Raw genomic sequence first — 22,791 nt, 5'->3', positions numbered from 1 at the left:
TCTATGTCACATAAAAATTTAAAATATATCTCTGTGTTTTTAGGCCCAACAGCGTCACTGTTAGCCGGCTAACGTTAACTAACATTGAGCATCAGCCCTCTCTCAGGTTATCTAAACACGAGTCAGTTTTCAAGAACAAGCAGCTGATAATTACTTGCTATACACAATAAATATATATCGTGGAGACACAGTGTTGATGTTTTTTTTAAGCAGACCATATAAAACACAAAACATGCTTCGGTAAACATGCGTGGGGAGGTAGATGAACTCATTTGCTTTTCTAGCATAAGCGGGTAATACAGTTACGTCATTTCTAGTCAAGTTGTATTCTGAGTGGTATTATTGTTGCATCCTCCCTCACAAAGTCCATTGTCACCCTTCAATCTCCCTATTATGTACAGTCATTGTTGACAAGTTTGATTTTTTCCCCCTCTGGTTGATATGTTGTACTTAACATTTAAACAATAACATACAGACATCCCTGCATGCAGGACCTGGATATTACTTCTGTATTTTGTTTAGTTTAGCCATTTTAGGTTTTTCTGATGACATTTACTTAAATAGGGTGGCTGCTGGCATGTAAATAAAACTAGCTATTTTTTGTTTTTACTTGTGATTAGAGCAATCTGATAACAGTAAAAATGAATGACTTTTAAGTTATACTTTATTTACACTTAAGTCATGCTTGTCTTTGTCAGCTTCCGTTACGTTATCTGTTTGCATAAGACTTCTTTCAAAGGAAAAATCTCTTTTTAAGGTGCATTATGACGTCATCAGCATTTTCCACAGGACCTAGAGAATAAACAAATTTCCAGGGGAGGCCTTTTACCCCCTTAAACAGCATGGGTAGGAAAGTACCCAATAAGATTACCCAGTATTTCAGAGTAGGGTTAACAGCACTTTATATTTCTGACTGGTTGATTGTTCCCAGCCTACAAGTTCCACCTCTCTGACTCCGTTATTTCACATTCAGTCTCAAAATTAGCTTGTAATTTGCTGTTAAACTAAAGTTGTGCTACAGGAATAATTGTTACCATCAGATTTTAAACGAAGTTGGCAGATGTGCGCTTCCTCATTTCATGGTCTGTGCAGGCTACCATGGTCAGTGTTTCTTCCTGCACGCAGTAGCAAAAAAAAGTGCTGCTTTTCACAATTAAATGGACTTAATTGAGCAAGCAACACTGTACCATAGACTTCAGTGGAAATACATAAGACAAGGGCCTGAAGTAATTGAGAAGTTAATAGTTCCTTCAAAAAAGCTCAGAACATGTTTATTGTATGGTTTGGGTCATAATGCACCTCAGCTGTAGAAATCCACTGGTCTGACTCATTTTTTGTGTGTGTGTAGATATGTAACACTAATTCTCCTTCTAGACTTATGTTTTATACTTGGGCTGGGAGGTGGTGGTGGCAGTTGGCAGTAGTTTAAAACTGAACTTAATGAGTTATAGAGTTGCTCTGCTTAAGTAGGATGAAAAAAGGGAAGCGAAATTACCATTATAGATATTTGCGCTACATATGAGATTTTAGCACTTTGTGTTTTCCTTTTATTTTTCCAATTCCATCATCATAATGCCTAAAAAGATGTGCTGATTAAAAAAATAAACAAATAAAAAGGCAACCTTCCATTTGCTAACACTGACCTTATGTTGTTTTGTAAGAACAGTTGAAAACATGACATGCCTTTTCAGTTATGCCTTTTCTTCAAGTATGGTAAATATTTCTACTGTAGCAGATGGCGTGCTCTTGTCTTTTTTTTTTTTTAATGATAATGAAAGTGATTAACTCTTCATTTACATTAAATTGTTTCAGGCAAATGTGTTTGCTCAGTATCACATAGAAACATATGTTTTACAAAACTGATTAACAACTCTGTTTCCAGGGGAAAGAAAGCTTTGAGTAAGAAGAAGCTGAAAAGGCGACAGAAAATCAAGTCAAAAGTCAAATCAAGAACAAAGGTAAGATGTGCTTTAATGCAGTGTCCTGCTGTTAAACAGTATTACACTTGATTCAATGCTATGTTTGCTGTAGGTATATCATTTATTGATACATATATTTAGAGGAATTTTAGAGCCAGGCTACATTGTAAGGGTTGCGTTTCTGCCGAACTCTATACAATAAATACACAATGCATAACACTGTAAGTATAGTAGAAGCTGTATTTATAAATGGTACATAATTATGCATTGCATATAAAAGCTTCTTAAAGTATTTCATGAAACTAATTAGGTATGTTAGGTGTTTTGTATTTTTACCCTTGAATTAATAAAAACCTATCTGACAGCTTTCATTTGCAGCTGTCAGATCCTTATGTTAACAGCTGCTTTGACTCTACTCAGTGAACTTAACAGAGTGATGGTAAAATTGAAGATGAGGTTGGATTCTCTTTGCAATCTTGAGGGTGTTTGGTAGAACCATTATTTAATTGATTGGGTTGGTTTGTTGCCAGTAAACCCATCCACGCACAAAGCCTTGGAGGTAGAGAGGGAGTGGCTCTGACTTGTGCATGATGGCCTGTTGCCGGGCGACCTAATGCGTTTCACATCTCCACGGCAACAGTTGCCTGCCTCCATCTCCTTCATCCAGTGAGAAGCAGGCCAGCTACAGAGGGGATGCAGTTGCATTTTGTTGCCTCCAATGTATACTTTTCTTGGGCTGCTGATAGAAACATGTTATACTACATGGAATACTCACCCATTTCAACCATTTTTTTATCTTTAATTGATAACAACAAAAGTAGTGTCTTGTCTTTAGCGTGTATTTGGATTGAACTTTATTATTAAATACATTTTTTCCCCTTTTTTCTTCACAGTCACCAACAAGAAACATTTAGATAAAATTCAGCATAGAGCAGGAGAGTTATTTAAGTTTCCTGTAGGTTGACTTGTTTGGTGAGTTGATGTCTTGGAACATTGTGAAGCAATCTTTAGCAACAGAGGAGTGAGGCTTAGGAAAGGCTGGCTGGTAGGCAGGGATTAAATGTGGACTTTTGTTTTTATTTTATTTAACCTTCATTTATACAAGTAATCCCACTGAGACATGCAGTCTCATTAACAAGGGATTTTGTTATATTTGCAGTCTTTTTGTATTTGTATGTGTTACACTCACTCTTGCTGTGTCATGCTACTGACAACTGCATAGTTAGACACTAGCGTGGTTTTCAAAGCTCATATCCCATCCTCTTTGGTACTTGGTTTAAACATAAAAGTGGGATGAAAACAAAAGACTGTACTGTAAATGCTTATTATCATTATGAAAAGGGTGAATTAACACCTTGTTAATAGGCAGATGTATGGTCTGTTTTCTTTGCAAAGCAATTTAATAAGATTAAATTGAAAATTATATTGTCTATAAAAATGATCTTTAAAAATTTAGCTATTTATAAGTTTAAAATGCTTAGGTGGATTGTTAAATACAGTGTGTTTCATTCAGTGAGTTAGTCAGCTGTAGCCAGTCTACTGTGGAAACCATGATTCTGGCCCTCTCTTTCTACTCTGGAAACACCCATCCTGAATATCACATTAGTTACTAGTATGTATTGCCCAAAGTATTTGCTTTCAGTGTGCTTATTATTATGTGTTATTGTTGTGTTTTTAGATTGTTTTTGTTTAGAAAAATCTTATAACACAAGCTGACAGTTGCTGAAAGCTGAAAAGTACAAGTATTACATATATCAAACTATCAAAACCTAAGGTTTATATGATCTGATCACATGCAGTAATTTTGTTTTAGTAAGATATATTTCATATAGTGGGAACATCATTGCCATAAGAATATTTTTCTTTATTATCTATCAATTTTAATAAATTAACAATTGCCAACATCTTTCAAGGGATTTTTCCAATAATACTAAAGGTACTACTTGAAAAAGAACACCTAAAACCAATTATTTAGTTTATGTTTAAAAAGAGAAATATGAGATGGATTAAAATTGGGATTAATACATACTTATCCACCATTCCAACCTCTGTATCATTAACAGTTACTGAGCTGTATCAATGTTTCTCTATTTTTTGCATTTTAGCTGATTGTACCAACTTTGGGAGTCGCTGGAGTTGCAGAGGATGAGTTTTGAGTTAACTTAATGGGCAGGATGCAGTTGATTATAACAAGATAAAAATGAAAGTTGCACATTTAAGACTAGCGTACTTAATCTTTGTGCAGTCAAGCTCAGCGGTCAACAAAAATTACGTCTACCCAGCCCTCCTCTCTCTGCCAAAACCTTTGACTGACTGACAACCCCTTTCTTCACAGTTTAACCCTTCGCCTACCACATTTACGTGACCCCATGCTCTACATCACCAGGACAACCAAATAAAACAAACCATCCACTCGGTGATCGTTACCCCAAAACACTATTTATGGCTCTTAGACTGATTATTAACACTATCTGCTAATGTTACATAGCTGTATACAGACATAATTTGTCTTAAATTGATTTAAATGTGATGTACTAATTCTTGACATGAAGAAAAATAGAGATAATATAGTGACATTGTTCCGTGTTATTGTTGTTGCACTTGACCTCAGCTTTTGACACTGTCAATCATCACATCATGCTTGATAGGGTAAAACACTGGGTTGGGGTATCAGGATGTGCTTTAAAATGGTTTTCTTCATGTAAGATCCTTTTCTGTGTCGGCCTAATTTAAGTCCTCTTCTGCATTGCTCACCTATGGTGTTCCACAGGGCTCCGTTTTAGAGCCCTTATTAATTTTATCTCTGCTCCCTCTGCAGCATATTTTGGGCTCTTTTAAAGACATTTCTTATCATTGTTATGCTGATGATATTCAGCTATATATTTCTTTTAAACCTCAGGATAATTTAAAGATACAGATCTTGCTTGGGTGTTTGGATTCTGTCAGGAGTTGGAGGAATGACAACTTTTTTTTATCATTTTAAAAAAATAAAACTTTAACTTTATAAAAATAACTTTAAAATTATTGCCAAGCTGTGTCCACTTGTGTCATAATCTGAGATGGAGATGATCATTCATGCCTTCATTTCATTGCATCTTGACTATTGTAACTCTATTTTCACATGTTTAGGTAAAAAAAAAAATCTCTGTAACATCTTCAGGCTGTCCAGAACGTTGCTGCAAGACTAATAACAAAATCTTCCAAGTATTCACGCATCACCCCTATACTAACAAGGCTGCACTGGTCATCCATCCATCCGGAGCATATCTCAGCAAGTAGCAGGCAAGAGGCAGGACACACGCTGGACAGGTCGCTAATCCATTGCAAGGGAAACACAGAGACAAACATCCACTGAGTGCCCACACTAACTTCTAGGGAGAATTTAGGGACAAATGAACCTAACATGCATGTCTTTGGAGGTGGGAGGAAGCCAGGGCACCTAGAGAGAACCCTTATATACACGGGATGAACATGTAAACTCCACACAGAAAGGCCATTGTCCTCCCTATTGGTTTGTAGCTGATAATAAATGACCTTTCTCCCCAAACAGATGACATCACCCTCTGTGATTGTTATGCCAAAAGCACAACACTGCAAGAGAAGCTTTATTGATCAGTGTGATTCTTTAGAGGTTGCCTGAGGACTTCAGTTAAAAAACCCCACTTGGTGGGATGGAGAAAGCTTATCAATTAGTTTTTATCAAGTTTCTATGGGAACTGTCCTTTGTCTGATCATAATGGTTATTTGGATCACAGCTAGTGTTTGGAAACATTTTGGTTTTTATGGAAATGACAACAAAGCCTGGACAAGACTTACTTCACATGTATGTTGTTCAAAGCCAAAATAAACTATAATAGTAATACTACAAACATGCAACAGCACCTTATGCGGTCCCACCCCAGGTTAAAGGAGGAGAACAAAGCAACTGGTTGTTGTTCCTAACTATTTCTATCTCATTTTTCCTGTAGATTCTATGAAAACATTTGAACATAATATGAAAAATGTGTTTAATATGTGTTGGATTTATTTATGGTTTGATGTAAGTAAAAGATGGTGGAGTTAAATTTGTTTGGATACTTGAATTAATGGATACTGAATGGAGTATAAAGTAGTGTAAAGGTAGCCTTAGAGTGAGAAAACAAAAACCCTGAATGGGGAAGAAAAATGAATTATAAATCCTAATAATTGTTTCGTAATCGAGTCGTAGTACCCTGAATGGTAATCGAATTAAATTGTGAGGTACCTAAGCTAGCACATTCCTACATGCCATGCAGCTTTTTCAAAATAAACTTTTTTTCACTGCTTGGATGGAGTGTTTTTGTATGTAATAAAGAAAAAAAACAAAAAAACAGGCAACGTTATGATAAGATTGTTTGTGTACATTGTTGCCCAATGTACACAAAAGTGGATGTATTTTTGTCTGTCCAGATTCGACAGGAGGATAATGATGGAATAAATTGTACGAAGACCATGATTCACAAATTTTCCTTTCTTCCAGCTCATTTCATGTGTGTATAAATGAGTTTAAAGCCATATATAAAGGAGATCATCTATCAGTCCCCTGCTTTTGTGGACATGTTCCAGATGACAAATTGCTTTTTGTGATCAGTAGGCATGTGCTTTGGTTAAGGGACTCATCTGTGGGTGTACTCAAGATAACTTTTTACGTAACCGCCAGGGTGATGAACAGCCGAGAGACATGAATCAAAGTTAATAGATTTTCTTTCTCTCTGTGTGACATGAATATTTTGACTGTGTCTGTTTTAACACAGGCTGAGAGTCTTGATGGAGCCCTCTGTATACCGGACATTAAGCTGCACAGCAACCCGTCTGCGTTTAATGTTTACTGCAATGTGCGGCACTGTGTGCTGGACTGGCAGCAGAGAGAAGCCTCCCTAGCGCTGGCCTCCAGGAGCTCGGTGCAGAGCGGCGACTCAGACAGCGAGGAGGAGGAAGAGTACCGCGAGCCAGCCGTGAAGCTGCCAAAGGTATGAGCAAAGTGTTGTGTTAGCTGTTTCTGTGGTGTCAGCAGCGCTATGCATGATGTGGGAGCCAACCTATTCTCTCAGATCTTAAGAGATATCCTCATCCTCTTTATTGTTATAATCAGAGTTACTTTACCAGATTTTACACCCTAACACTGTGAGATTATTGGTTTTTCTGACTCTTTTGTCTCTTCTGTTTGTGTACCAAATTATGTTTTTAACTAGTCATTTCAGCTGTCAATTTTTTATTCAAAATTTGTAATTAGTATTAATAATTTCCAATTAAATAGTTAAATTTGACATTAGACAATATACACAACAGAAATTTGAAATTGAAATTCACTTTTTTCAACATGTTACAAATCTTCCAAAATTATATTTGTAAACTTCCCTATTGTTGTTGCTTTTGAAAACAAGCAAACAAACAAACAAATAAAAAAACCTAAATCCAATCTTATAAACTGTGCTGACATTATTGTAGATAATTACTCAACAAAACACTTTAAAGTAAGAGTATGTATTTTTAACTCTGCACCATAGTCTGCAAAGTCATTTATAGTATGAAGGCTGTTGCTTCATATTACAAGAACAAACCTGAATAATTGCCTGTATATTTTTGAAGAGAGTGGCAGAGTCAGTATTGAAGCTTTTGATAGTCAACATAATGTCTGCACATATGTTCGCTTATACTTTTCTCTGTCATGCACATTGCGTTTAGTTTAATACCTTACCACAAAAAGCAAACACTACACTTTGTAGGCGTTACCAGTAGTTGTTGTATGAGGACTGAAATGTCAAAGTCAGTTGGACCAAGCAGTGTTTGGACTTTACCCTGCTCACTAGGGTGTTGATGTAAACTGCTCACTAAGTTTACATCATATGTGATTAAGCCTCAGTGTGAAGTGAGTTTATGGAGACTTCCTTGCAACAGAGTGTGTACACTGATGACATATCTGTCATGCTATGATAAAAAACCTGTTTAATATTTATGATAAAGAAGGGTAATTTAACTGAAAAATTGCCATTGGTAATGTTTAAAATGTAACAGAAAAATACTTGGTATAACCAAACTTTGAGACTGTTGCATGACTTGTAAACATTCTCCTGAGGCACCATCCTTTTGCTAAAGATGAAGTATGTCTATTGACTAGATTGGGAAGACTGGGCTTATCTGCTCTTCCTGCGGTTATCATGGCCCATAAATGGACTAATTAGTTACTGAATAAATAACTGGGAAAAAAAATTATGTCTCATATTCTGTTATGTGCTGTATGTATGTAAAGACAGCTTTGAATGATATGAAGAGCTTGCTCCAAAGCTTGTGTTCAGTAGAACTTTGATTACAAGGTAAATGTGCCACAGAAGGGTTCATTTATCTGTAGGACACTTTATAGTAACAAAGGAAACTTCAGACTTTTATCCTTTTTCAGACAAATACAATCAGCCTCTGATGATACAATATTTTTGGAGATTTACTTTTAATTCCATCTTAACAACTGTTGACATGCTCTATGATGAGAATCTATTCTTTGTGTGTGTTTTCAAACAGGTGGGACTGACAGTAAAAATCATGTTTATTAAAGTTTTGTGATTTACATAAATCTCACAGGCTGAAAAATTATGTACATATCACATTTTAATCTATGGCTGTTCATATATTGTGCATTTCTATTTTCTAGTATGGCATTATATCTCTTTTTCTGTTCTGTTATACTTGTGTACACTGAGGCCTAGCTTTTACTGTTACAAAACAAGTTTTCACCGAGAAAGGAAATGGCATTATTTTATTCGGTAAAAATTACACACTCAGAGATGGAGAGTGACATCCTTTTTCTAGGCCAGACTCCACCGCTTGCCATTCTTCTCCACACAGCCAATTGAGACTGTTCTATATGTATATTAAAAAAAAAGAATAATCATGGCTGTTCAAGTCGGCAGCAGTAAATAAAGATACTTTTTACCTGAATGTAGGCAGTAATGAGCAGAGTGATGCATCGACATCCTACCCTTTAGCATTTTCTCAATTCTGTATAACCTTAAATATTTATAAGAAAGTGTGTTTATTTTCCTTTGCTGCCTAAAGTAGCATCACAGTGACTTTAGCTTGACTCAGTGTGTGGTATGGCAGGTTGATGTTCATAAGCTCATACAAATGTGCTTGTTTCTGTGTCTGCAGATCATTGGCATTGGCCTGTGTGGGGTTTTTGAGCTGATAAAAGAGACTCGGTTCTCTCATCCCTCACTGTGCCTGCGCAGCCTTCAGGCTTTGTTGGACATGCTGCAGGGGCAACAACCTGAAGGTTTCCAGACAGAGCCTCCTGATGTGCTAGGTAAAGTTAAAAAACTTTAGGTGCATGCGTGCAGTCCAGCATAGACTAGTGCTATAACAAAATTGTGGGTTTGACTCTTAAAATATTTATTCTTAAAGCATGTTCTTGCAACCTAAAAATCAGAAACATCGTTTATTGGCTGTTTTGTTTTGGACTGATTTACATTTTCTATTCTGAAATGTCTGACCTCATGTCTTTTTGCTTTGTCAGAGTCTCTTTTCCAGTTGCTGTTGGAGACCACGGTCCGTAGCACAGGGCCCAATGACCCAACAGGGCAGGCAATTACTGCCCTGTCCTGTGCTTGCCTCTTCAGTCTTGTGGTTTCTTGGGGAGACACGGGCAAAATCCTGCAGGCTGTCTCGGCCATTCTCACCAATAATGGCAGCCATGCCTGCCAGACAATACAGGTAATTAAAAAATTATAACTGCTTTAAACAAGTTGACTGTAAACATATGAGTTTTTAATTTTTATTATGTATCTGATACAAAATGAAGATGGTTAAAAATGTATTTTTATCTTGACCTTCCACACTGCATGTCTTAAGCTTGCACCATGTTCTTGCTTTGCTTTAAATTTCTTAAGCCCAAACCTTTCAGATATAACCCTTTCATTTTACCGATTCAAGTTTTTTCTTTAGGTTAGGAAAATTGTCTTTTTGAGAACTCAAGTGCATTTTGGGGTGGATGAAGTAACCTCTGGCTCATCCATGAATTTCCTCTCTGTGCAGAGAGGCTCCGGGTAGTGTCTGGACAACTCAAATTGAGTTTTGTAAAATGTCAAGCTGCTCTGATCCTACGGTTTGATTATGTTACTCTGGCTGCATTCTTCTGCCAATTATCTTCTATCTTCTGTTTGCTTCCATCTCTTCCTTTCTCTCTTTCCTGTCTCTTTTTTCCCCCTCACTCTTGTATTGTTTCTGCCTTAAGTAAAAACTATTTGTGCTAAATATTTGATATCTTAAACACTAGGTCCCAATTAGTAGAAAGTCTGTATGATCATGAGCATGTTTCAGCTTTTACTAGCATGTGTTTAAAATTAGTACACTTGACAAGACAGGAGAGGGACTTTGTAGTCTCACACATTTTATCCCTTACATACAAAGGCCTGTTTTTCTTTTGGATTCTTCATCTTCTTTGGCTGAGTAATGAGTCATCACAATGGCTGGCAGGGTGCTGCAAAGAGTGGGCTTTCATGCTGTGCACACCTGTGCATGTGTTTACTTGTATGTGAATAACAATATAATGAAATTAGTGATATGTGTAATTGCTACCATAGAAATAATGGGAATGTGTGTGAAAATGCATTCAGATTGAATGAGAAGTGTACAGAAAATCGCAGCCTCATTATACTGAGAATTTGATCGGCATCACAGATGCTCACCAAGCATACAAAGCTGTAAAAATCGCATTTTGTCTTATTAGAGCTCTCTTTCTTTTCCTGTTACATCACTCCAGGTCCCCACCATACTAAATGCACTACAGAGAAGTGTACAGGCTGTCCTGGTGGGAAAAATTCAGATCCAGGATTGGTTTGGAAATGGCATCAAACGTGCTGCTCTTATGAACAAGTGGGTCCTAAAAGAAGTGGCCATCGATGAAGATGAGCGCTGTCTTCTACAGACGGATGGTTCCTTCCTCTACTTGCTCTGCAAGGACGGACTCTACAAAGTTGGATCTGGATATAGTGGTACTGTCAGGGTAAGTAAGCTGTATGTGGTCTTTCTCCAGTAGTTATTCTGTAAATGTTAAGAAACAGAAGTAATAGAAGGTGATGGGCTCATTTTTAAAACCAATCCTGCCTTGACTGTTGTTCACAGCAGTCTGTGATTGAGTAATGTTTAAACATAAAATGAGCTCTTATTTAGCATCCTGTAATCGCACTTGTATGAGTTCATGTTTTTAAAACTAAATACATTTTTTTTATAAACTTATTGAATTAGAAAGGTTCTGTGATTGTCTGATCACAAGTATTAAATGCTCCACAGGGCCATGTCTACAACTCCACGTCTCGTATCAGGAATCGAAAGGAGAAAAGGTCATGGCTGGGCTTTGCTCAGGTAATTAGTTGAGCTTCCATTTTACATACACTTCAGTAAAAAAGCTCTGAAAAGGCTTCATTTTAATTCAAGTTAATGTTAAGGTCACATTTCTTTTACCTGTAAAGCTTAATCAGTATCAGCTCTTTTACTGCTTAAGGCTTTGAAACCATTCAAAATAAAATAAAATCACTCTCTATTGTTAGGAATTATGTTGGTGAGAATAAGATATCGTTGTACATCAGCAGTAGTGTTTGTCTTGTTTCCTCAGGGGTATTTATTGTATCGGGACACAAGTAACCACAGTATGTCGGCCATTAAAATCAACCCAGAGACTCTGGAGCATGAGGGGGCGGTTACCATGCCAGGTACTGAGAAAACACTTAAATGGCTTGTATCAGTACATATTTCATGTACATATTTCATGTAGGTTAAAGTATCATGATATTCACATAGGCTCTCTTTGCAGGTCAACATTCAGATGGACAGAACATCATCTTCACAGATGGAGAGTACATAAACCAGATTGCAGCCTGTAAAGATGTAAGTTTTTTTAATTCTGCTACTAAAGCTTCTCTTTAATGTGACAACAGTCCTCATCTTTTTTTAAGCAAACGATGCAAGTATTGAACTTTGATATTAAACTATTTAAGTGGGGATGCCCTCGGGGTGCTCAGTATTGTTCTTACATGTACAGAACATCTGGAAAAGAAACCTCAGTTTTACTGTATGTGTCTGTTGCAAACACGGCCCAGAGATCTGGCTCTAATATGTGCTAGTCATGTGAAATTGTAAGGTTGTTGAAATCTCTGCAGGCATTTTCAAACTGTTTAGTCTGGACTTTAAAAGTGTAGCATATTCTCCGATTTAGTCACCCTGAACTACATAATAACAGTTAAGCATGAAGTAAATACAACAAAATAAAGACACTAGTGAAATCAAATCCACTCCTACTCCACAATTTTAACTTAATTTTCTATGTTTTCAGATAAGACAACAGTCTCTTTTTAATCTGCCATTTGCCATTTTATTTGTGAGGATAGTTGTTCCTTGTTTTGATCTGTGAAGCTTCTGTCACTCCTTGACTGAGGGAAGGATGCTCAGCTGATTACCAGCTGTGTAAGAGAAGGAAGTCTAGCTGTGTCTGTTCATATGTGTGTGTGTTGTGTAATGTGTGGGAGTGCCAGTGAGGGCAATGTCACCACATGTGGGCATTCTCCAGGGAGCTTAATCTGGCAGGCAGTTATCTGCATAAGCACTCTGTAATGTGCGGGGGAGGGGATTATGTAGAATCCATATATCTTCTGTTGCAGTGAGGCCTTTTCTAGGCTAATCAAGGAGGTGGTGTACTGTAGGCAAAGGAGTGGGGGTGGGGGCACATGGGGGAGTCCTTAGAGGCTGAATGCATCTTTAGTGAGCAGCTAGGAGATGCAACCATTGCACAGACCACTTACAGTTACAGTATATAATAATATGACAGGGCTCATGTGCTCTACTCTGCAGGAGTAAGAGCAGAGTAGATGAATGTCATCATTACCATGTATTGCAAACCAGACAAGGCCCATGTAACTCTTCATCCCTTTTTAATATCACAGTTGTCCTGTCATTCTGTCCTTGATGTCTTTCTATTTTTACTTTTCTTTTTTTGTAAGTGGTCCCTTTCATCCCCATCCCCTGCAGTCATCTATATTTGCATCTCTGGCAGCTGTATGTAAGATAAATAAAAATGTATGCAAGATTTTGCAGTGCCAAGCCACAACCTCAAAAACTGTAATCAATGCATAAATGCAGCACATTAATTGTAAGTGTGTTTAGAGCTGTGATAGTGACTGTAGCGGTCCTTTGATCATGACGCGTCCTCTGTTATATGGACTCGAAATGTCTCACTGTAGCAATCTTGTGTTGCGAAGTGAAACACTTTTTCTTCCTTACTCCTGCAGGATGGTTTTGTGGTGCGGATCTATACTATGAGTTCAGACCCGGCCTTGCAGCAGGAACTGCAGCTGAAGCTTGCAAGGAAATGCCTGCACGCCTGTGGCATCTCTCTCTTTGACCTCGAGAAGGATCTACACATCATCAGTAAGCAATACAAAATGAATTAAACTGTGAAACTGTGGTTGGTGAGTGGCTTCTGTGCACCTTCTTTAGGCGCTTGGTACTGTATGCATGTAACAAGGTGTTCAGAAATTGCACAGAACACAGCAAATAAAACAAAACTGTGTACACTCCAACCTTCTCACCTTATGATTTTGGTTTAAATGGTGCCTGTTTTCCCAGGTACAGGCTTTGATGAAGAAGCTGCGCTGCTTGGGGCAGGCAGGGAGTTTGCTCTGATGAAAACTGCCTCGGGAAAGGTGAGCGGTGGCCTGTCTGAAATGTTTAACAATAATGAAAGTTTGAACAGCTTCAAGTGCAAGTGCTGAGCTCAGTATTTTTTTTTCCTTTCTAATGTTAGACTAAGCAGTAGAGGGCAAAGCAGCATTGGGAGTGGAACTCTGATTGTGCTTCTCCTAGGGGTGGGACTTTAGCACGTTAATTATAATTCATTACAAAAAATGGATGCATTAAAAATATTACCTCTTGTGATTGCAGTTTACGTTTCAAACAACGCGGAACATTTGTCACTGCGCGGTTTCTGGTACACCAATTAAATTGACGGACACCTCAGAGCTTGGCTAAATCAGTGATTCTAATTTAACTACTTTGGCTTTATTTTTAGCGAGTTTTCAGACCCTATCTAGTGCCTCTATTTTAAAGAAGCGACAAATCTAGTGACTTTTTCTGGAGTTATTGGAGACTTTTGGAGACTGACGTGAAAGCATGTTAACTTCTTCTCAATGAGCAGCGCCTTTCCTGTCTGTAAACCCTCACAGCTGTAGTCAGAGCAGGTGACGTTTTACCTCTGCTAGAGCTGTCAATCTGAAAATAACGTGCAAAGCTGACACTGGCTGATCTCGCCCCGGCTTACCGTCAGATATTAATGCCTATAAATGAAGATTGTGGATGATAACATTTAAAAAGTTTAAACTACTGTAACAGACTCTTAATCAGAGAGCAGTGGGAGCTGCTAGTTAAAATACTTAAAATGACTGTATAGCTTTAGGTCTCTTCAGTTATCAGGGATATTTTATATTTCTTTTTCTACTGTTTTGAATTGAGTTGCAATTGAATGTTTTTCCAGACATTACTAGAGGTTGAAATTACAATATTAATGTCTGTGCCTATTATTTGATTTAGTTGTCTACTAAAATTAATTTAAATTAAAAAATGTTGTAACCTGGCAAAGTAGACCTACTTGCTGTTAAGATGAAATTCTTTGTTAAAGGAAATATTTTGCATTAGAGATTGGCTAAACAAGATGAGAATGCTTAATGTGTGGGTAGTTCTGGGTGTGTTAGAGGGTGTGGTTGGTTGTGCCTTTACTATAGGTGTGGTGCATTCTGTTTCTTTTGTAGATAGCAGTCCAGAGCACTTGCATGCTGTCTTGCTTTTAAATGTTCGTGTAAAGATCCTAATCTCACAGCGCACCCTATCTGCAGATTAGCCTAACCTAAACTAGCTGGATGGGTAAAAATAGGAACAGCTGACCTGTATTTTGGGCCTAAAGTTTGCACATCACCCAGACTTACTATGTAAAATGTGATGTTTTTGACAAATGTTAAATGACAAGTAGTTATGGTTTACAAATGACTGCTCCTTTTCTCTTATCTCTTTTTTTGCCTTTGGAATGTTGTAATTTGCAACATGAATGTTTGATATTTTGAGTCATAAAAATTCTTTATCTTCTACTGTAGACTTGGCTTGTGTATCTCAGCTTCCCTGTTTGAATGGCAAAAAGCCTAGACTGTATTCAAACTGGACAAGATTATAGTAGTGCATCAGTTTTATTTCTCTAGAAACTTCTTTATCTTTTTTAGGTCTGTGGATCAGTAAATTGTCTCTTACTGAAGTTTTTTCCTCTAAGCACAGTAAAGCAAAAAAATAAATAAAATAAATAAATAAATAAATAAAATCTATTCTGTATAGGAGCTTTAGAGCAATTTCTCAACCTCTTAATATTTTTTTTCTTTTTGTACATGTGGTTGAACATCTCTCCCATTCTTTCTCATAGATCTATTATACAGGAAAGTACCAGAGCCTGGGTATAAAGCAGGGTGGTCCATCAGCAGGAAAATGGGTGGAATTACCCATCACAAAGTCTCCAAAGATTGTTCAGTTCTCAGTTGGCCATGATGGTTCTCATGCCCTTCTAGTTGCTGAAGATGGAAGTGTGTTCTTCACAGGCTCTGCAAGCAAAGGAGAGGATGGGGAGTCCAGTAAGACATTTTTTTTAAACTACTTGCAGATATTAAGCAATAATTCTATTAGACATTGCACACAATAATTTGATCATATTATTTTGACGACTTAAAGGTAATCTGTTATTTCCCTTTGTAGCTAAAAGTCGCAGGCAGCCCAAACCATATAAGCCCAAGAAGATGATCAAACTAGAGACCAAGACAGCTGTGTACACTGCGTGCAACAATGGCAGCAGCAGCATCGTCACAAAGGATGGGGAGCTCTACATGTTTGGCAAAGATGCTATTTACAGTGACAGCACCTGTGAGTTGATGGGACTATTTCAAGTTTTCAGCTTAAGGGAGCTTTTTTTAGATATTTTAGTATGTTCGTGCTATCTTCTCCATTTGTTGTATCAAGACAAATATTGCTTTCACATATTTATAGATATGCCTATTTCAGATATTTAAGACTTGTTATTCTTTTCTCATTGGCACATTTTTTTACTCTTTACAGGCCAGGTGACAGACCTCAAAGGTCACTTTGTAACTCAGGTTGCCATGGGTAAGGCTCACACGTGTGTTCTGACTAAGAACGGTGAAGTGTGGACATTTGGAGTGAATAATAAGGGCCAGTGTGGCAGAGATACTGGAACCATGAGCCAGGCAGGGAAAGGTGAGCAGATGAACACAGACATAACAAATACTCTGAATTTATACCATGTTTCATAAACATTGTCTGAATGCTTAGTAATTTATATGTGCATTTTTTTTATTTTTTTTTTTTTGTAGCGTTTGGTGTCGAAAGCATGGCTACAGCCATGGATGAAGATTTGGAGGATGAGCTAGAGGAAAAAGAAGAGAAGAGCATGATGTGCCAGCCAGGCATGCACAAGTGGAAGCTGGACCAGTGTATGGTTTGCACTGTGTGTGGAGACTGCACTGGCTACGGTGCCAGTTGCGTCAGCAGTGGACGGCCAGACAGAGTACCAGGAGGGTAAGTCACAATAACAGGAAGGGATTTTACTGGTCAAACTACCTGGGCTAAGGATCGACCGATACATTGGCCGGCCGATATATTGGGCCAATATTTGTGCTTTTTTACTAGTATCGGCATGATTTACAGAAAGGCGTCCACACGTAGCTCTGTGTTGTTGGAGATGATGCAGTCACGAGCAGAGCATGTATTACTCCTCCCCCACCAGAGAGTGTTAGTGGAAAAGCTGCATCAGCTTCAAAACAATAAGTTTTAAACTTAGTGCACTTTACTGAGTGCACTAAAGGAAATTATATTTGTTACGAAATAATCTCTGACGGGAATGATTTCATGCAGCAACTGATCGATCAGAGTTATCAGCTGACAGACAACAGTTACCTTCTACTGACTGTAAAGTCGAATTTGAGTTTTAGTACAGTAAAAATTTCAATGAGGTTTTACTTTACTGTTTTGTTCTATGAAGTCTAGAAGTGCACTGGGTAGGAAAAAAAAAAAGAAAAAGAAAAGGCACCGGCACGCAAGGCAGAGAAGAGACTTGATTTGCACCGGCTGTGACTTCTAAATAGTTGTTTTAGCTTCATAGTAAATAGTGTAGATTATCATGACAGTATAAATATTCTTGCCTTCTTTCCACATGGACGTGCTGCTTCACGTAAGATAGCAGCATGCACGCGGTTGATTCAACTGTGATGCGAAGAGAAGCTTACAATCTCCACTGGACGTTCCTCTACCAGCAAACTGCAGACCCTTTGAGGTTTTTATTGCACTTCTTGATTATATGGACATTTATTCCTACAAAATCCAGTATGATGTAAAATACAGCATCGATTCATCTCTGCATATCACCCTTTACAGAATACTTCCACAATATCTGATCCAGAGTCTATAAAAAGAACAGCTCAGAATCCCATGAGATGAAAATAACCACCTGTGCTGGAATATGATTGTATTTCTTTGGTTCTTTACATACTAAATATTTAAACTTGTTTAAATGAAAATTCATGTAGTTTTAGGAAAAGTCAGGGACCAGCAAAGTGTCATGATTTTATTTGACAGAGTTATTGAATATGCACATTTCAAAATGGTCAAAATGACCGTCTTGGCCGTTCTTTTGTTAAATGCATTTAATGTATACAAAATAAAGATTTAGCACAAAGATACATTCATCACTACAGATTTAACCCGACGGTAAAGTCAACGTGACCAATTCTGTGATGAGGTGCAGATGAGAAAACAGTGTCTGTTCACTCATCAGTGGTTCTCTAAACACACAGACTGCAGTGGCTGCTTTTCACCTCATACATGATATTCATGTTATTTAATAAGAATTCCTCAGCACACTGACCAACTTCTGCGGAGACTGATGAAGAGGAGGAGCAGTTCACTTTACCTGCAGGGGCCAGTACAGGATGACAGGAGGAAATGTAGAGCGTTTGTTTCCTCCATTATAACCTGCAGCTCCTAAACTGGGAGGATTAAGAAGTTTCAGAACTTTCATTTTTAATAAATTTTTCTTTAAAAAAAAAAAACAAAATAACAAACAAACTAAAAAACGAAACTCGTAACATTATTGTTATTGTCATTTTTATGGTGTAAATTGGGTAATAAGAGCAGTACCAGCAGTATGAGCGCCAAATATCGGCAGCCCATATTGGCCATTGGCCAACGCTGATGAGAAATAAATCAGCATCGGCCCGAAAACAAATCCATAGCGGTCGATCCCTAATCTGGACAGCGTTTGTGTTTATAAATTAGAATGGTAAAGAACAGAAAAAATGCTCATCTTACTGTTTAAATAATCTTGGTACCTACATTTCTTGTTAAATTGTTTAACATAAGTATTTCTCTCAATCTGTAAGTGTGTTTATTTATCTGTCCACCAGTATCTGTGGCTGTGGGTCTGGAGAGTCTGGCTGCTCAGCGTGCGGCTGTTGTAAGGCTTGTGCCAGGGAGCTTGATGGTCAGGAGGCCAGGCAGAGAGGTATCTTTGATGCTGTGAAGGAGATGATTCCACTGGATCTGCTTCTAGGTATTTAACAACCAATATCGCATAACTTACACCCTTATTTTATTTGTAAGCATGCAACAACAAAAAATGATATGTAGTACGACAAAGTGTAAAAGAGGTGGAAAGAGAGGAGCATAGATCAGATGGTGTACAGATTTATCACTTTACTCCAGCATGGGACATCACTGGTCTCAAGGCTCCGAAACAGCTCTGCTAATCACAACAACAAATAACGACCCAGCTTTTCCAGGAAAACTTGGCGTCATCTGGATGCTGAGCTGTGCAGTGTGAACACGTTGCACCACAGGTCTTAAATTATATTCTGCAGCTTTATTGTCACATCTGTCCCCAGGGTTTTGTTAATTAAAAAAGACTCCAGTCTTACAGTTAAAATCAGTTGCCGGTATCTGAAATGTTTATTTTTTAGTGCAAAGTAGGGCTGGGTGATAATATCGGATATACTAGATACGTCCAGAGAAGTTTTATGTGTGTTATATAAAATGTCTATATCATGAACATCGAGTACAAACTGACACGGCAGGGTTTAAAGTGTCTTCACGTGATTTTCTTCGTAGTTTAGCTTCTTTCACTCACAGCAGACAGACGGCTCACTCCCCGGCCCATCCAGAAAACTCTCCTGCACACGTCCACCTTTTTGTTTTAGGGGAGACAGGAAAGAAGCTTGGAGTTTGCAGCAAGCTAGCTAGCAAGCTAGTTTACGATCGTTAAGAAATGGAAGCTGAATGCTAGATGTCCATTTTAACCACTAATTCGCCTCAGAAATGACGACAATGACGAGGAGACCGATTATCCAGCTTTGCATGTTTCCCCATGGACATGAAGTTCTTGGTACTCTGGAGCAGAAAAACTCCTTGAGCTGCTATTAAATAAGAGCTGATCTTAAACCAGATATTTTTGTCTGTTTTACAGGTGCTTGACATGACAATTGCCAGCGTGCTCTCTCTCTCGCTCTCTGCTCATGGGAGTGTAGCTCACCTGTGTGTGCATGTAATTACATGTCGACATGAGAATAGGATAAATAAAGCCAGGCTGTTTAGTTTTTATAATAAAAGGACAAAATATAAACTTGTGCTAGAGGAAAGGAGACCTTAGATTACTTCTGTTGTGATCTGGGGCAAAATTAAAATGACTTAAATAATAAAATAAGATAAAATTTTAATATAAAATATTTGAATGAAAAAAATATATTAGATATTAATTGAGTAACTATAGAAAATAAATTTAACTTTATTGTCTAGGGTCGGTTGGAGTTGCTGTTGGGAGGTTGAGGTGCCCCACTAATATAATGGTTGGGGAAACATTGGGTTTTATTTAATTGAGTGCAGGTTCCTGATTCAAAATAAAAAGTTTGTTGAAAGAGGGAAATCACAATGAAGTAAAATTTAGCTGAGTTTACTTAAATCCTACTGGCGTCTTTTTATGCATGATAATGTTCAATTCAATATTTACAGTTAGAGATTTCAAAACATCGGGTCGTATATCGTGTATCAGGATAAAGCCAAAAAATATCGGGATATCAGTTTTTGGTTGTATCTCCCAGCCCTAGTCCTATCAACATGTCAATAAAATAGTTTGTGGTGCTTTATTTAAATAAAACTGTCTCAGGGTAAAACATTTTGAACGATACTTCCACGTCTTTATGAAAATGCAGCCCTTCATGCTCCATCCTATTTACTTGGTCCTTATACTACTTATCTTTCTCAGCTCACTCACCATTCCCATTGTTTGCATTTCACTTAATAGCAAAATGTGTGAATCATATTCATGTAAAAATCTCATGCACACGTGATAATATAGAAGAAGCAAAACACAGGATTCTCTGTAACTCGATAAAATGTCTTGACCAGCTATGCGTGCAAGCAGTATATCTTTCCATGCTGCACTTGCCACTTTGTCTGTTGCTTTTGCTTGTATTTCATGCTCTTGTTGTCGCTCATGCTTTTATTTTATTATTTTTTTTTACAACACTTGCTAAATTATTGCGCCATTGAGTCATTGCTTCTCCATCACGTCTCTGTCCATAATTCATTGATGTGTGTCCTGTTCTGTTTTGCTCTGCTTCATCTTCCCTCTACGTGCATCCTGTCTGGGGGGCCTGTACCTGCGGCCTTTTATGTTTTCAGCTGTGCCTGTCCCTCCCCCTCCAGGAGTGAACATCGAGGAGCACATTCAGATTCGTCAGGAGGAGAAACGACAGAGGATTAACCGGCGGCATAGGTTGGAGGAGGGAAGAGGTATGGACCAGAGCTAGACATAATATGCTGGGGGAAGGTTTTTCTTCTATCTAGACCTCAGATCTCTGTGGTAGACTAGTCAACATAGGCACAGGGATTGTGTCACTGGGGTGGGTGTAATAAAGAGATTACAAATCCTTTTTAGTTTCAGATTACTTTTCAGGTGCTGTTATGAGCTTGGTTGTTGTGTTTTGGTGACTTCCCCCTTGTTTGTCTCTACATAATTTTTCAGTGTGTGCGCGAATTGTTGTGGTGTAGTATTATCATGTGTTCTTTCCCATTTGTGAGCATTGTGCATGCATGTGAAAGTTTTTTTCTCCCCCAGGCCCCCTTGTTTTTCCTGGTCCCATTTTTATGAACCAGCGTGAGCAAGCCCTAGCCAGAATAAGACCCCTTCAGGCACTAAGGCATAAACGGGACAAGCACAAAGGTACTATGGTCTTCACTAACTCGGTGGGTGCTGAGACACCCCTTTGACTCATCTCCCAATCTGGCTGTCCCGTCCACCTCCTCTTTCACTCTCTGAAGGCAGGACTCCTGTGTCTTCACCAGGTCTCATGGTAACAGTGTAGCCTGCTGGCATGGTCTCACTGTGACTCACAGGATAAATTACTGCAAAATCTTTAGGCTGGGTTAAAAACTGCTCTCAGCAGACTCATTATCCCCTCTTTTAAATTTGATCCCATTAATATTGCATTAATTATTTTTGCTTAGAAAAAAGTAGAGGTCCCATAAAGATCTAGTCTGTTCTGTTTCATTTCCCAGTATTGGAAACGCTAATCCTCTGACTAGCATGCCTGCTCTGCCCTCTGCTGTTTTTAGACATAAGTAGAAATCAATGTCTTTCTCTAACTGGATTTACCATCATTCCCATTGCAGCTTGTTTGTTCCTTCATAGACACTGCAGCTGCATTACAAACAGACAAGATGGGGAGCACTGGAGAGACAGCGCTTTGATTTATAGGTTAACAAATTTGACTCAGAATGAGGTGGGGTTGCTTATATAAAGAATATAATGTAGTTGTCAGACACTTAATGGAAATGACTTAGAAACCCCCTAAACTTGCTCACAATAAAAGGCTTTTCAGGCACTCACAAAGTGTTAAATCAAAGAGAGCTCAAACTTAACCAGTGAACAGGAGTTCAGGACCACCTGCATTAATTACCTAATAACTACCAGAAAAATCATCCTATATATTACTGTTTTTGTGACATTTGTGTTTGTTTATTTCCTTCGAATATCAGCCTTCTGATTTAACATTGGAAATGCAAAATGTGGTTATTAATAAGCAACGTTTTTTCTTTTCTAAAGTAACCAGGACAGTCGTGGATGACAGAAGACACTATGATGTGAACATTATTATTCAGAAGTTTAAAGTTCTACTCTGTTGAATAATTTTCTTTTTATAAAACCTTTCTAATTGATTATGAAAAGTGGTAAGTCTGAGACATTTAGGGCATGTCCTCAGAGCTTTTTTCCTCTTGGTTTTAGACTCATGATTAGGCGCTCCATATTCCCCCACTGGGAATATTGCTGTTCCAGTGTAAGACTGCCAATCTGTTTTTGTGTGATTAAGATGTTATTAAAAAACATTTCTTTGTAACCATTAACATTGAGAGCTGTGTGCCAAATCTTTCACTCCTTCATTTAAATCTTTGTACTGGTGCTCTATTTTAAAGTTTTACACTCAAACCATAACTGGGAGCTCTTGCAGGGTTTGGGCTTACCCAGACTTCCTCTTCCACATTATACACAGACAGTTGTTTAAAAAAAACAAAAAGAAATTCAAACTTCTTGCAAAATAGTCCATTTATCTAAATAGGACTTGTTGGTGAAAGCCTTTGTGTTGCATAGGTATTAGTCCCGCCTTTTATTCCTGCATGCTTTTCCCTTCTCTCCCAATTTTATTTTGTCATCTTTTCCTCCAGCTGTTTTTTTTTCTCCCAGGACTGAACAGAGAGACCCACCTTAGTGGTCTAAAGC

At 38.0% G+C, this 22,791-nt stretch overlaps 1 protein-coding gene across 10 annotated transcripts in view; it reads left to right on the top strand.

Moving 5' to 3' along the window:
* Window positions 1–22,791, top strand: part of mycbp2 (MYC binding protein 2) — a 57,914-nt gene that overhangs the window by 1,252 nt on the left and 33,871 nt on the right. For 6 of the 10 annotated variants that reach the window (XM_042002739.1, XM_042002746.1, XM_042002745.1 and 3 more), the window contains exons 2-18: window positions 1,883–1,958; window positions 6,692–6,907; window positions 9,081–9,234; window positions 9,445–9,641; window positions 10,690–10,932; window positions 11,220–11,291; window positions 11,542–11,638; window positions 11,740–11,813; window positions 13,211–13,349; window positions 13,548–13,624; window positions 15,382–15,586; window positions 15,708–15,872; window positions 16,065–16,223; window positions 16,340–16,544; window positions 18,428–18,573; window positions 20,697–20,807; window positions 21,133–21,237. In XM_042002739.1, the coding sequence (XP_041858673.1) occupies window positions 1,883–1,958; window positions 6,692–6,907; window positions 9,081–9,234; window positions 9,445–9,641; window positions 10,690–10,932; window positions 11,220–11,291; window positions 11,542–11,638; window positions 11,740–11,813; window positions 13,211–13,349; window positions 13,548–13,624; window positions 15,382–15,586; window positions 15,708–15,872; window positions 16,065–16,223; window positions 16,340–16,544; window positions 18,428–18,573; window positions 20,697–20,807; window positions 21,133–21,237 (2,441 nt within the window). The remainder of the gene's footprint in view (window positions 1–1,882; window positions 1,959–6,691; window positions 6,908–9,080; window positions 9,235–9,444; window positions 9,642–10,689; window positions 10,933–11,219; window positions 11,292–11,541; window positions 11,639–11,739; window positions 11,814–13,210; window positions 13,350–13,547; window positions 13,625–15,381; window positions 15,587–15,707; window positions 15,873–16,064; window positions 16,224–16,339; window positions 16,545–18,427; window positions 18,574–20,696; window positions 20,808–21,132; window positions 21,238–22,791) is intronic. The other 4 variants (XM_042002740.1, XM_042002749.1, XM_042002742.1 and 1 more) reach the window with 3 other exon arrangements.

This window comes from Melanotaenia boesemani, chromosome 12, assembly GCF_017639745.1.
Source record: "Melanotaenia boesemani isolate fMelBoe1 chromosome 12, fMelBoe1.pri, whole genome shotgun sequence".
In the NCBI taxonomy this organism is placed as follows: Eukaryota; Metazoa; Chordata; class Actinopteri; order Atheriniformes; family Melanotaeniidae; genus Melanotaenia; species Melanotaenia boesemani.
The sequence above is the reverse complement of the archived record's forward strand: the minus strand, read 5'-3'. Positions and strand labels throughout refer to the sequence as shown.